This window comes from Homalodisca vitripennis, chromosome 4 (genome assembly GCF_021130785.1).
Source record: "Homalodisca vitripennis isolate AUS2020 chromosome 4, UT_GWSS_2.1, whole genome shotgun sequence".
Lineage (NCBI taxonomy): Eukaryota > Metazoa > Arthropoda > Insecta > Hemiptera > Cicadellidae > Homalodisca > Homalodisca vitripennis.
Window position 1 is genome coordinate 136,989,235 of NC_060210.1, and position 16,500 is coordinate 137,005,734.

The 16,500-nt window shown below is 41.1% G+C and overlaps 1 protein-coding gene across 1 annotated transcript; it reads left to right on the plus strand.

Moving 5' to 3' along the window:
- The first annotated feature begins 2,771 nt into the window (after window positions 1-2,771).
- LOC124361204 (matrilysin-like) lies at window positions 2,772-8,061 on the plus strand. Its single transcript, XM_046815245.1, has 3 exons — window positions 2,772-3,008; window positions 3,053-3,881; window positions 7,982-8,061. The coding sequence occupies exons 1-3, from the start codon at window positions 2,772-2,774 to the stop codon at window positions 8,059-8,061; spliced, it is 1,146 nt and encodes a 381-aa protein (XP_046671201.1).
- The last annotated feature ends 8,439 nt before the right edge of the window (window positions 8,062-16,500 follow it).

Here is a 16,500-nt window from a genome sequence, read left to right on the forward strand (position 1 = left end):
TCCAGCGAACGGTTTTATAACCGCGATATCTGGATAGAATTTTTGAAAAGGAGCCAGGAGAAAGGTGTACCGTTTGATCTCGTTGTATACCACAAAGACATGTTAAAGTGTACTGTGCGGGAATCGCAGAACCTCTTGTCCAGATTCAGACCGTTTCCAGACCAATTCGGTAAGCTTGTACCGCTGAGAAACGCGCACGGCGGTATATACTTTGCCCAAGTCTGTATAAAGATGTTAGAGTACGCTTGTAAAGTCCCACACACCTCACGTTGCATCATTCTCACGGAGCGAACTATACCTATTAGGAAACCCGTTACAATCTACAGACAAGTACTGGCCTCGAAATGCTACAGCGACATCAGCTATAACGTGGCGTACGGGCCGATCCCAGGTGGACTACCGACAGGTGAGAGAAACAAAGAGTTTGCGGCTGTAAATAATCTGTGCCAGAGCCTCTTTACTTCAGAATTTCTAAAGGTGGCTTTACCAACTGTCCCTATGTACTGTGAAATGTTCGGAATAAGTCTGATCGACGGAGTGTATAGTATTACAAACCGTGATCAGTTTGAGGCGTGGAGGAGATTTACAGGAGCCAGTCCTTGTGAGTTCTGGCTACTCAACTCATACCTGATCCATATACACGGTAGGGTGAGGAACCCTATGGCTCGGTTAAAAGAGTATATGGATAAGACGGTAGAGAATGACAAGTACACGGTGGCCGAGATCCCGCAGTGGAGAGACGGATGGAAGAGAACGTTTGTATTTAGATCACGAGCGCAAGTGCAAATACCGAGATCAATCTACTTCAGGAAACTGGGTACGGTAGCGTCACTTGGTGACATTATACACTACCTTAGAAAACACAAGAAACGCGCAATGTTTTTCAGACAAGTCGAACTACCGTAGTTAAAAGTGTCAACTCAACACAGACACGGTCAGTGTGCAATATGGAGCCAAACAAGAAGATGAAGGTAAGATTTCACGACAGAGTGAAGGTTCATTTCGTTCCAAGATACGATGAGTGCAGAGGTATTGATGTATCACATGTTTTTGAGCAAATGAGGAAAGCGTATATAAATGTTAAACGGACAGATGGTGTCATCATTGATAAAAATGGAGCGGAACGAGAAACAGCTTACAGCTGAGATATCAAAGTTGAGAACGGCCATCAGGCGAAAGTATAAGGAGTTTAAACAAGGGACTCTGTCTACCGAGATACGTCTGGAAAACCAGTACAAACCACTCCTGTCTGAACTGCGAAAGAAAACCAAGAATTCCGAAAATATAAAAATCGAACCTGAGGAAGAGCAGGAGATAAAAGAGGAACGGACCAAGTTCTCTCCCACTGTAACATCATCTCCGAGAGTACCCGCTTACTTACAGGACGACGAAGTGTTGGAGACTAGTGATCCACCTTTACCCGAAGCTAGCGATATCCTTTCCACCGCTAAAGGACAACTAGAGGCTTCACAATGGGTGGAAAACACATTCCAAAATGCACTTACAGTCAAGTACATGAAGTCACTGATGAAGGACATTTCTAGTCAAAGAAAGATTGATTCCATATACGGACCACGCTATGATAACGGTACACTAATGATTGGAAACAAAGTGTTAAATTTCGATAGTAACGGTAGTATAGTCATAGATGATGTGTACTACAAACCTACGAAAGGTCTGTACGAATTGGTCTTTAAACGCGCACCGTTACATTACGATGAAAATGATTTGGTCACTTACAAGGATATATTGAACAGGACACACGCTCACAAAAGAGGTTACAATTATAAAAGTACCATAAACCGTAACAAATCAACAAAATACGAACTTGTCATTTCAAAACTATTTCCCAAAGCTTACTCGGGCAAAGGCTTCAAGGACATGTCAAATCCTGATCCCGTGTACTACGACGATCCGAACGAATTGTGAGATTAAAGGTTTTAATAGGTTCAGCTGAGGCGGGTAATACGGGTCATAAAAACGAAATTATAAACATCGTGGAAGAGTTGAGGGAGTTGAAACTCATCCGTGGTAGAGGAAATTCCAGGTATAGAGCATTGGTATAAAAAGTAAAGGATGTTCTCTTAGATTACAGTTTCAAAATGAGCGTGGACAAGTTTGGTCGCACCGGTGGCGAGACCGGTAAAAGAGGCCCTCCTGGGGTCGGGTTTCGCATAACGGTAGACGGTAATTACGATATCAAGGGCAAGCGGTTATGTAACGTGGCCGATGCCCAGCAGAGTCTAGACGCTATAAACCTTCAGACCTTGGACAAGAAATTAAATGGCACTTAAACAGATATGACCCGGTCTATGCTCAAGACACTGAATGTGAATAAACTCGATGCCAGAAATAATAGAATACCTAACGTAGCTAACCCTACGAACGAAGCGGATGCCGTCAACTTGCGAACGCTAAATAAAAGAACATTAACGTTCGATACTGAGATAATAGACGCTAAAAAGAGAAGAATAATCAACCTGAGCGATGGTGAAGGATTAAACGACGCTGTCACTCTGTCACAACTACATAACCTTACACCTATCAAGAATATTAGAGATTCTACCGTTACTTTCAATAATTTCAGACTCCGCATGATTGGAGTGCCGGTCGAACCTACGGACGCTACGAATAAACGATATGTAGATAGCCATATACCCCAAATTGGCAAAGACGGGCATTGGAGTTTTGGACATAAGCGTCTGAGCGAGATTGAAGAGCCTCTATACGAGGGCGAAGCTGTTAATCTCAAATACTTTCAAAAACACGCCATGAACAGAGCGGGGCGAAATTGGAACGCGCAGACCGGTAAAGTCACTAATCTGGGAGATCCTACCGAAATGAGTGACGCGGTGACCGTGAATTACCTAGTGAGAGTACTGAGTAATGTTGTGCACGGTATGTACAAACTACAGGCTCCGCCGCTAGACGCTATACACGTAACCGATAAAGACGAGTGGATCAGGATCAACATTGTCGACCCTTACTTTAGGAACCCGGTGACCAGGGTGAGATCGAGATATAAGTAGGTTGTTGACATTTTTACCGTCAGTTTACTTTAGGCTATCTCAACAGCAACGGAACATCGCTGACTAACAATATTAAGGACGCCGTTACGAGGTTCCAGGAGGTCTTCGGACTACAGGTGACCGGATATGAAAACGAGGAGACGCTGAAGCTGATGGGCACACCCAGATGCGGTAACTCGGACGAAGGCATAGCCCCGTTTTCCGTGAACCCATTAGTTAAATGGAACTCAACTCGGGTCACGTGGAACATGATTGGCTCTGGCATCCAGTATGCTAACATCGTTGAGAGAGCGTTTTCTTTGTACTCCAAACACTCTGCTCTCGAATTCCGTAGAAGTTACAGTAATCCCACTATAATGGTAGTGATTTCCCCTAAGAAACACGTGGCGTACTACCTTAAAAGCACTTGCAGTTACGATTTTGACGGTCCAGGCGGCGTTCTCGGCCACGCCTTTCTCACTCGACCGTGGCTGAACCAATCGGATATACACCTTGATTTCGAAGATGAGTGGGACTTTACAATGAATATACCCGCACCGGAGAAGACTTCGTTCTTTGTAGTGATGGTCCATGAAATAGGCCATGCTCTCGGTCTTCAGCATTCGTCTGTGTTACGATCCGTAATGTTTCCGTCCTATTACCCGCCATCGGGTATCAACAACTTGTACGAATTTGATTTGGACAGAGACGATCAGCTTGCAATTCAGGTTTTGTACGGACCGCCTGTCCTGTCCTCCTCCTCCTCCACGTCCACAACATCATCCACTACAACATCCACTACAACATCCACTACTACGACGACAACATCGACTACCACTAGGCCTACCACGCCTTGGACAGAATTGGACATTTGTACTTTACGGCACAAACTCAACACGTTCTTAGTAGTGAGAAACAGACTGTACGCGTTTTACGGTAAATACGTTTGGATACTCAGCCTGAACGAAGCCCATAGAACGCGTGAAGAGTTTACCAATCCTCTGATAATTACAGAGTGGTTGACATTCTTACCGTCAGACTTTAATAATGTCTCAGCCGTGTACCAGAGACCGAACGGAGACGTAGTCATGATTGTGGACAGGACTTTATACGTTATAGATTACCCGTCACTTAGACTGTCCAATCAAAGACCCATTAGCAGCATCGTACATACCAGAGTTAAGAAAGTCAATGCAGCATTAAACAGTAATATGGGTAAGACCTACGTCTTCGTCGATGACAAGTTTGTTGTAGAGTTGAACGAATGCACCCTCACAGGCACCATGTTAGGGATGACCTCAAGCGTACTCCCAGGTGTTCCAGGATCTATAAAGGGTGGATTCAGGTATATAAACGGTCGTATTTACTTTATAACAGACAGTTACGTGCTGGAGTTTGACGAGTTTACCGCTACTGTCACGAAATCCGAGGCGGACATCTTCGACGTATTGCAGATTACTTGTGTGCGTGAATCGCTACTCAAACAGTTGTATAAAGTGATACGGTATATAAATGGCGAATCACAAGCGTAATTCAAACAGAGTGAAACGAGCTGTCAAGCGGGGTAGAGGTATAGTGACCAGCGTGCTGAAAAACGCACTGCCCGCTGTAGGCACCATAATAAACCGTGCTGTTGACGCTTTACCAGTTGAATTACACCTTCCCGGAGGTTTTCGGTACTGTGAGCCAGGCACCCGATTGTCCGAAAGACTTGCACGTGGCGAGAAGGGTATTAACAAGTTGGATTCCGAATGCATGCTCCATGATATAGCGTACTCGAAATATACGGATTTGGAACACCGGCGAGAGGCCGACAAAGAATTGGCCAGAAGAGCTTGGCAAAGGGTGAAAGGGGCGTCAGGAGACGCTAGTGTAGGAGAAAAGGCTGCGGCCTCAGCAGTGACTGCGGCCATGAAAGCTAAAACAGCGTTTGGGGTTGGGAGAAAGAAAAAAACAAAGACAAAGCGAGGGAGGGGTAAGTCAAAAGGGCGAGGCCTCTACCTGAAACCTTACCCAAAGAGGGGAGGTGGTGGGGTGAGGAAAAGGAAGAGGTGTTGTAAAAAAAAACAACAATCTCGATACCGATAAAACCTCTAACAAACCACGAATTGATCCGTTACGCGAGGTTACTCAATATTCCGAACTTTCGAGGTGTATACATGAGGGACACACTGCCCAAGACCCCGCGGCTGTACGAGTCGGCTGTAGTAAATCTGGACAGTTCACGAGGTGAAGGAACGCACTGGGTCTGTTATAAGAAACTAGGAAATAGAGTGTACTACTTTGACAGTTTTGGTAATCTGAGACCTCCGGTAGAACTCGTATCTTACTTTGGGTCCGGTGTCAGTGTACAGTATAACTATGAGCGTAAACAGTCTGATGACTCAGTAGTCTGCGGACACTTGTGTTTGAAGTTTCTAGCAAATAATGTTTTCACTTAGTGGTGTGGCTCCGCACGTATCTTGTGAGGTCTTTCCACCAATGGATTTGAGCGATGGGGAGTACGAAATCGGCCTAATTGACCTGACCACGTACTATACAATTCCGAACATTGAAAAGGGTATAAATGACAAGTTTCATTACGGAAACGGTAAAGAGATAGTAATAGATGAAGGGTCGTACGAAAAGAGGCGTGACGTTCAGTCTTAAGGCAAACAATAACACTCTAAGGTCCGAAGTATCGTGCAGTGAAGCGATACATTTCGAAATATCGGAATCCATAGCTCCTGTACTAGGTTTCACCGCGAAAATGCTCGAGCCTAATAGAGTCCACATGTCCGACCTCCCCGTCAGTATTATGGCGGTAAACACGATACGTGTTGAGTGTAATATCGCCCGAGGATCCTTTCAAAACGGTGTAGAAGGACACGTGCTGCATGAGTTTTACCCTGAAGTTGCTCCAGGGTATAAAATAGTCGAGAAACCGAGCACAGTCATCTATTTACCTGTGAACGTCCGTAGGGTGAACAATATAGCTGTCTCTCTCAAAGACCAGACCGGTGAATTGATTAAACTTTAGAAACGAACCGTTATCGTTACGTATGCCCATAAGGAAACGGCAATGGGTCTAGTATTTAGAGAAGTGCCGTACACCGTTCCCCTCATTCGATCACAAAAGACAGCGGTGTTAACACCTAAGAACATCAAGTTTATTAGATCGCTGGGTTTTAAGTATGGGTCTGCTATCGATAGAATCGGCCGTCGAGTACGATGAGGCAATAACCGGTTGGGAGTTTCACTCTCACAAACCGTACGCCTCGTCAACTCTAAAGAATAACGACGAAATCAGGATTGCAATCAGTCAACAGGATATAATTACAGCACCGTTCGAAAGCAGTTTACTCATCAGTGGAAAAGTGCGTGCCAAGAAGGCAGATGGGACCGCGGGCGTTGTTACATTAATAAACAACGCTATTGCGTTTTTATTCGACGATATAAGGTACGAGATCGGCGGTATAGAGGTTGACAGGGTGAAAATGTAGGTATTACAAGTACAATAAAAGGACTGATCTCCATCAGGAAAGAGGAGGAGGCGGGTCTCTTGAATGCATGTTGGCTAGGTCCGGGTGATGAAACCGGTCAGGCCAGTGAATTTACATATTCAGTGCCTCTAAAACTGTTGCTGGGTTTTGCAGAGGATTATAAAAAGATCGTGGTCAATGTCAGACAGGAACTGATTATCTTGAGGTCGGCTACCGACATTAACGCGGTCAAAAGCACGGATGCGGCTAACCTCGACTTTGAAATAACCTCGCTCTACTGGCGTGTTCCACACATTACTGTATCCGACAGTTACAAATTGAACTTATTGCGTGTTATTTAAAAAGATACTCTGATTCACCTGCCGTTTCGGTCCTGGGAAATTCACGAATACCCCTCTTTACCACAAACGACTCGTCAGAGTTGGACGATAAAAACGAGCTCTCAAATTGAGAAACCCCGTTACGTTGTTTTGGCATTTCAGACAGGAAGAAAAAATGATCTAAAAATAGATGCATCTTCTTTTGACCGTTGCGACCTGACAAATGTAAGACTATATTTGAATTCGCAATATTATCCTTACGACAATGTCCACGGTGACTTGTGCATTTTTTACGAGATGTTTACAAGATTCCAAAGTTCGTACTATCAGAAACCGGGAGCGCCTACTGTTGATTTTGGAAAATTCAAGTCCCACGCACCTCTCTATGTGATTGATTGTTCTAAACAGAACGATTCGATCAAGTCGGGACCAGTAGACGTGAGATTGGAATTTGAGGCGAAAAAATAATTTTCCGGCAAACACAACGGCTTACTGCCTCCTCTTGCATGACTCCCACATGGCGTACACCCTGCTTACCGGTAACGTAAAACGTATGATGTAATAGTGGTGGGGGGTCGTTAGGTATAAATTGAGGGTTCTTGATGCTAGACTTCATTAGCTCAATCATGTCTGACCGGGAGTGGCCTAAACAGTGTACCGTAACTATTCGACTGCTTAAAGATAACGAAACTGTTAGCACTAATAAGTTAGATGTAGAAGAGGGTGAGTCTGATTACGGAGATGATTACCATGTAAGCAAACTCCCAGAGTTTGATGCATTTAGAATCATATTTGAGAGATATGATCCTGTTAGTGACAGATACAACGAGACTGTTCTTGAGGATTTTGCTAATGTAATATTCAAGAAAGAGGATCGCTCTGTTGGCCAACTACTCATTAATGTGAAAGAGTGGAATCTGTTCCACTCTAAAATATTTTACGTGAAGGATTTTCCCGCCTTTGACGGTTTCGTGTTGGCGTATCTACAACACACTATTGATGATGGTTTAGAGTACTGCATGTATTGTAACGATTACACATACGAGATCCGTTGCAATTAGAAAATTTAAATCTAACCGTATTTCCTAGCCCTCCTATTGGTCAGAATAAACTCGTCTCTGATTGGTCTAAATTTGGAGGTTTAAACGTATATAAAGGGATACTGTGGAAGGTACGGTTATACAAGACCGAGACCGAGACCATGGAGGACCCGTCAACGGCTATGGACCTGGAGCCTACGAGGATCCCTAGACGCAAGGAGCCTATAAACTCGTTAACGGGAATTTTTCTGAAGTCTGTTTATTTTATTGATTGTGATCTTTCAAAGTGTGTGATTGTGGGTTTTGTTAAAAACAGGGGCGACTCTCTCGGTATACTGTTTAAGGGTAAAAAGGGTTGCGTTTATTGGTCACACGATGTGTTTAATCAGTTTTCACAAAACTTCTAGCCTAGCCTAGTTAGTCTAGCCTTGGAGGCCTCACATAGGTTTTACCTAAAGGCGGATGGTGGGGAGGATATCAAGGTCATCAATGTATTTGGTAAGCAATGTGTGTTCATCTACGACGGTGAACATTCATTAACTCTTAACAAAAACGAGTGGAATCAGTTTAATTGCCAACCTCCCACTGATCCACATCGTATTGAGAGATCTGTTTCTGATTGAGGAGTCTGTTAAAGCCACAATTGAAAACAGTGACAGTGAGAGGTCGTCTGTTCTCCCTAGTCCCATAGCTCACAGGCTGTCTCTCGAAATTGAACTTTTCAAACGGTGGCCAAATGGAGGCGGTAGTTGAGTTCCACGCTTTTAAAGATAATGACAATCGATTTATTGTAAAAGAGTTTGTAATAATCAGTCATCTCTTTCGTGCACACATCGTATTCAAGCCTTCATACGATAAAGCGGAGTTAAATTCGAAAATGGCCAGAACCGCTCGGTGGCTGGAGCGCCACTTTCACAATATCAAGTGGGAGGAGGGTGGTATCCAGTACGACCAGGGGATTATACGAGCTCTGTGTAAACCCTTTGTCCACTGTATATACTAAGGTGTTAGAAAAAGTTGAATTTTTATCTAATTTTCATAATAACGTAGTTGATAGAAATATTGTAAATAGTAAGGAGGCTATTGTTTTCGATACTCACTGTATTTTGCCTCAACATAATAGTGACGTCACTTATGCTTGTGCTTTAAAAAAGGCTCTAGAGCGGGTGAGTGAGTGAGTGAGTGGTAAGCTCCTAAGGCAGGCCTAAACTCCGTAAGACCGGGAGCAGTTGTGTGTGTGTGTGTGTGTGAGACAGGTACCTCTATGGCAGGCCTAAACACCGTAAGTCCAGGGGTATGTACCTCGCTCTAGATGCTGTAAAATAAAAAAAGAAAAAGTCTTTGCGAGTGTTTTACGAGTTACATTGAAAGGCTTCTCCGAGTAAGGTTGCTTGTTACACTCGCGAGGATAAAAAAAATAAATAAAGTATAAAATGTATATCACCGAGAGACAGGGTTTTGCCGAAGCCCTGTCGTTAGTGAGGTACAAAAAAATATGTTGGGAGGTAGCAAATTTGTCATGGAATGGCTACCACCTGTGATGAGCGATGGTTGGGGCTCATCACCCGAGAGGTTAGGCCTACTGGGGATGCTCTCGGTTAACAAAAAAGAACGCGCCTAAGACCTGACCTCATGGGTGGTGTGGAACGAAGGTCACCTTGCAATAAGGAAGACAGCACATGTGACAGGAAGCGGGTCGGCTGCATATAAGCAGAGGACGCGTGTGTATCCTGTACTTTCCTATCATGTTCGAATGTGAACGATTGACGTCGGTTACCATAGTCTGCTTCCTGATGGCCACTGTCATGTTCGTGGTCATGCTGGGAGTACTGTGTTGTGCCCCCAGAGCCAGGATCGGCAACACCACAGTGTTGCTGGTAATACTGGCACTCCTGAGTGTCGCATCCGCTGGCCGTGAAGACGTAAGTCATGCAATAATTTCAATTTTTAACTGTTATATTGTTTACTGATATATTTAGTAATATTCGATTAATGTTTAGGAACAACCGCAACCCTCGCCATCTACAGGCGGTTGGAAGGGGATGATGATGGAGCCATAGACTTGGTACGTTTAGTAATAATGATACCGATATCCCTGCACTTTAATGAAACTGATTACTGATACAGAATTATTTGCAGGCTCAACCATGGACATCGAGGGGAGGCTGGTCGGCAAGCGGGTGGTCTCGCAGAGGTCAGGAAGTGAGTGTTTGTTTCGTGTTTGTTTTTTTGTTGTTGTTGTATCATGTATCGCATAACTTATAAATATTGTTTATCAGATCCAGAACCCCGCCAGATCCCGCAGTGAGCCGATCCCCATTCCTACGACGGTACGTATAATAGTACTAATGTTGTGTTTTTCGTCATATGACGGGTTTTCAATTTTTTATATCTTTTGTATTTGCAGACGGCGCGACCTATCTGCATGATAGAGGACGTCTTTTCGCTTGCTCCTCGTCGTCACAGGCCTATTGTGCGTTTTACTGTGATATTTTACGTGTTTTACACTTTACGTATGTACCTTAAGGAATTTATGACTAATGGGTTTGTTTGTTTTCTTTTGTAAGAGACGTGTGGAGGACTACATGGGGTTCTGTGACGAGGATCTTGGGGAGGTAATAACCATTCTCTCATCTACGTACTGATATTGAACGGTTAGTGGCGTACACTGATGATTCTCCTCGTGTTTTACAGATGTTTGCAGAGTCCGACCTTGTCGAGGCTCTTGACCGGGCGGAGAGTCAAGAGCACGATAGGGAGATTTCGGAACTGCTGGATCGTCTGAACGAGCCGCAGGAGGTCTGGGATGAAACGAGTCTGGATCAAAGGGTTAGTTCAAGCCCCTCTCACAATTGGAAGTACAATTTACGGATGTGTGGTAAATAGCATATCTGAGGGTGTATGTATATGTACAGATCAGCTCACTGCAGCCTGCATTGTTGTCTCAATCACAGTCTGCAGCTGCTTGGGGATGGTCACTGCCTGCGGGTAGTGACGATGACAGCTATGACACCTCTCAGAGGCACCGTTCCGTGGAAGTGGCGCATCCCTCTGTCGCACCGTCACCCACTCCTCCGACTCGCCCACCCTCCCCGGTACCACCCCATGATGACCTCTCAAGCCTCTCACGGGTCGACGGTTCGTCAACAGAGTCTGACTCTACGTGCTTATTGTCGCAAGGGTCCGTCCCCTCAACACCCCCGTCACCGGAGCTCCCACAAACCCGACCTTCGGTACGCAATATTGAATTACTTGAATTGTACATTATGACTTGTTTTCAGTGTTGTAATCTTTCTTCTGTTTTAGCCCAGGGTCAGTGATTGGGAGTCGCGGGAATGTATTGCGGCCCTCAACGGTATCCGAGAACTGATGCGGGAGCTGCAATGGACGGCCAGTCGCGTCTTTCTAGATACCGACCGTAAGTGGCAGGTCAGAGTCGCCCCGGAAACTTGGCGGGAGGTTCGTGAGAACGGAGAATTTCCTACGAACCGTTGGGGAAAGAATGGAGGATGCCAGGCGCAATAACACCACTCCTCCACCCCCGGACGCCGAGGAGACACCTCTGTCACAGCCACGTAGAGTTGAGTGTCCTGTAAGTATGGTGAATCTTCCCACGGTTGCTCTTCGGCTGTGCGGTCATACTCTCTGTCGGACCTGTGCCGACAGAGTACACACATGTCCCACGTGCCGAGCGTTAATCGTGGGGAGGTTCAACATATTCCTCCCGAGGTAACTCTAACTCTAACTTCAATTGGTTTCAAAATTAACTTTTCTATTTTAAATTCTTTAATTGGTTTCAAAAATTCACTTTCCAAGGGACGGGGCATTATCGGGGTCGTGGAGTGACAACCAGTTACTGGACGGACTCCTATACCTCGATAATGCTTAACCTGGGTACTGTGTTCCACACAGTACGAGTGTTCCGCAACCACACTCAGAAACTCTCCCTTCTAACGTCTTACTTAATTTTTATCTATATTATACATATACATATATATATAAATAATTATTTTGTAGTGTGAGGGGAACCCTAGGGAATTTTTCCCGCACCACGTTCCCGCCAGCGCGCGCCACGGGTGCCGCCGCCATACCGCACGTTTCCCGCCGAGAAAAAGTGAGGTTATGTTTTACGTGGGCGCCGCCATATTGGTTTTTTTTTTTTGATTACGTGATACATGGGCGCAGCCATATTGGTTTTTTTTGATCACGTGATACATGGGCGCAGCCATATTGGAATTCCCTCCGTCCCTCGTTTCTCCCTCACAAGAGTGTGAGGACCCACCGAATCACCGATTTTGACACCCCAAATCACCCCAAAACACCCCAAAACACCCAAAACACCCAGAATTCGGAACATTTTGATAGGATAAGAATTTGAGGAGGGAATTTCTCCCGCACATACCCCTCCCTCTGCGCATGCGCGGCCGCCATCTTGGATCACGTGACCCCCTCTCGACCAATCAGAGCCCTGTCCGCAAGGGGCGGGAGGTCTACTAGTTGCATTGGATGATGAACTCCTTTACTCACACGTCGGATACAGGGACTGCCTCCTCTAATCGATTGCCTAATGCAGAAGGAAATCAACGAAAACTGCAAGTCCTAGTTCCCTGGTAACGAGTTTGTGATAGACCAAATGAGGTAACGTATAATGCAATGACTTTTATTGCAATTTTATAAAGTAGACCTTAACAATGTTTACTACTATCACATCTGCCATACCAGTATTATATAATAAAATATTTCATTATTAATATAATCGAGATTTTGAGATTTCCTGATAAACAAAAACGCTTTTTTAAGTATCTCATTGTAGCCACCATTTAGCAGTTTGTTGCCATCCATCAACAGAATATCCTAGCTGGATCTTCTTTCCGACAAGTATGATAAGAAGTTCTGATTAATACTTTAATATTATTTTAAGGGCATTTCAAACTCAAATTAACAATGTTTGGAATAAAATGTACAGTCAGTTGTTTTCAATTCCAAGTAAATCTGGATAATAAGAGATATAGTCGTGAGTAAACACATCAGAACATAAAAAGGTGGGCCTTCTTTTTAAAACACCTGAGTGTCACAGAAGGTAATCCTGTAATTGTTACATGATTTGACCAATTCAAATGAAAAATTGGGGATCTTCAACGTCACTCCATTGGAAACATGTAGGTATTTTTGGAGGGCACTCCAAATTCAAATTAGTGCTTTTAGACCTAAAAAAAACCCTAAATGCGAAATTTTATTAAATTTCGCAGAAAAACTACCCGGTTTTCATAACGTTTAGGAAGTCGCAATCTCGGGAATGATTAGATCATTTGTAAAATTATATTAAATACGCGTTTTTTGACCCAAAAAAACTCCACAAATCAAGTATTGTGATAATTGTTTATTAAATAGCTGAAATCTCCCATTTCCGCCATTTAGTGGCCGCCATCTCTAAACGTTGATAGATTTCAACTTTACTCTTACGTCAATTTTTTTTTTTCAATTCTTTGCAAACGATGTGTGACATGTGCTGGGATACAATTTTTAACATATTGTGTAGGCTAAGGGTTCCACCCCCTAACGCTTATAAAGTGCCAAAAAGTAGGTCTCATTTTCCTAAAAATATCACCAAGTTTTTATTTAAATTATCCAAACCGTCTGGAAATGACCGGGGAATTTTTGATGCCCATTTATGTTAAATCATGTTTTTAATATATTAGGTTGGGTTAATACGATAGTAAATTCCTTTCTTTTAGCACAATAGTTTTTTCTATAAATGACTTTAAAAGTGATGGTTGCGTATATTTAAAACAAGAAACTTCAATAACTAAGTTAAAAGTTTTGCTGTTCTTTATCTTATGACTATTATTATTCCTATTGTCATATATATGACAATAGATGACGGTACTAAAATTCTATACACTCAAAGAAATCGTTTGCTTTTGTTCGACTTGAAAGCTTTTACATGCTTTCTACGTTGGATGGTAAGTACAGATTTGTATGTCAAGTAAGGTAAACAGGGAAACAGGTCTAAGCTCTTCTAATAAAAGTCACACAAGTATTACTTTTTGAAATAGTTGAATTTTATAAACACACCTTTGCTTTATACAAAAAAAAAGGTATAGATATTGTTAGTTACCCTATGTCTGTTAAAACACCATCCAGAAAAATGTTGTTATCTCATTCCGTACATAAAAGGAAATTCTTAAAAATAATATTATTTGAATTATCGAAATATATTTGTGATTGAATACAAATAATCAACAGGTCACGTTCTGCAAAATACAATGATTGAAATGGATACCACACAATTTATAATAAAGCATATGTGTAAATTGTTTGATACATTGTATAATTATTGTGTCAGTAAACAGATTGGAAGCGACTGAACATCAGTAAAACTTAACGTACGCTAGATGCCGTAAGGTTTTTAATAGCTGAAAACCTTCTCGGGTTTTTTAGAAGTGTTTATATTGTACGCTAAAGTATATGAAATGTGTGCAATTTAATGATTAATTTAGTCTAGGCATATTCCAACAACTAAATAATATATACTAATTGCTGGAATTAAATGATTTAAATATAGCGTCTAGAGTACTCACCACAATGAAAAGCTTGAGGGGCAATCTGCGTCAACTCGGCTTTGTGTAATCCTGTTTCACGCTTCCCAGCATTTATGCATGAATACTTTTCCATTAAAATTTACACTGATGAAAATAATTGGAGTATATTACTCACGGGAACACAGTATTGTAATGCTTTATGGCTATAATGTCTACTCATACAATATTACAAACGAAGCGTGTAAATATTTAATAAAAAAAAGAATAGGTGATACATATGCTACGATAAATGTTATTATGTTAATACATTCAGGCATAATATATAGGAGTATTTCATATATGTATAGCATTACATTTTTCAGTAACCTAATTCAAAGTTTACTGCGTACTATAACACGAAATCTTGTACATTACTTTCTGCAGCCACTTTAGTTTATAAAAGTTTGTTTAAAGTATTAAAATATTTTTTATTAATCTGTTATCAAATTCTTACTAGCAATTTAGATTTGCATTCAGTAATGCAGGTGTTTTTTTATATAGTTAATGAATGTAAGTTTCTCCTTTCATAGCCAGTTGTGTTCCATTCTGCTGTTTGGTTTTCCATAGTAAGTACAGTAAAAGGCTGGTTTTATAGCTTATGAAGCCGTAATAGATGCTGCAGAAATTACCGAAATTATCGTTCATTTAAGCAATTTAAGAATGATATTCCCATTTTCGTATGAGATTGACATCGTGTATAGATGCTATTTATTACAAGAGACACAGTCAAAGCATATTCTTTTCAAAGCACATCTACCAGCAAAGCTAATGAGTAAAAACACCTTATTCTCTTGAAGCAAACCAATCTGATATTACCTGATGTATATTGTAACTTAATTATAATATTGTATATTTAACACCTAATTTTAGTCGCACCTGTATGTCGTGTGTCTATTTTAATGTACGTAATTAATAAACATCAATACACATTTTCTTTTATCTTGTAGCGTGTATACATTTTGTATGTTCCGTGATTTCAAAAAATGTTTTTTATTACTTTTTAGTAACTTATACACTATTGAAACTATTAGGCTCTTTGACTGAGAGTTAAATACGTCAAGAAATAATTCTTTTCAAGGTACTCGAATGATGGCTTTGCTAACCCCTGATCAATAAAATAGTCTTGTAACAATTTTCCGTTTTAAATTTTGCATAACTCTTTCAAATCTATAGCTTTCAGTAATAAAAAAATAAATTTATTCAACCCTCTGGTGTGTTTAGGCGAATTATAGGCTTCAATGGCGTTTAGAAAAATCCTATTATTGGTCATTACCTTCATGCAATCCACTTTGTTTCGAATAAATAATATTTTGGTGCAATATTGAAAGTCTACCGACGAAATTTTCCGCTAATTATTGTACCACATAATAAATTAAAACTTTTTTCTTAAGTAAGGTTAAATATTAGTTTTTAAATACGAAAACATATTTACATCAAGACATCAATTGATGCTATATATTATTGGGTATTTGAGTATTTAGTATTCATGCGTAGAGATAAAATAACTATATAACTAAGAACTAGAATACAAATTTAACGTAAAGACAAATATACTCTCCGTAAATCTTTTGTAATTAAAACATTTTTATTATATTATGATTGTATAACAAGGTATATAAAATTAATCAATTGAATAAATGAAACATAACTTGAAGTAACGGTAAAATATATGGTATATAAAGCCTTTTTTCAATTATTCTCTAAAAAATTATATTAGAATTTATTTTATAATTTATATGTTATAAAGCTTCCCAATAAACCCACCACCATAAAGATTGAAGGTAACGTTAGACAATAGAAAGCAACTGTACCATACATTCCTCAGTGATGAATTGCGAGAGGTAATAAGATCAATAGTGGTTACTAAATATATTTACTTTTAAAAACATTTTGCTTGTTCGGTAAAATATTTTTCTTATAAAGTAATTCCTTTTTATCCTTCTTATTAAAATACTAAATTAGAAGGTATACTATTGATGTATGCTTCTATTAATAAATATTTTATAAAATAAAAGGATTTTTAGTTATTTATTGAAATGAAAATTATATTGCGGGACAAGTTAAGGGAT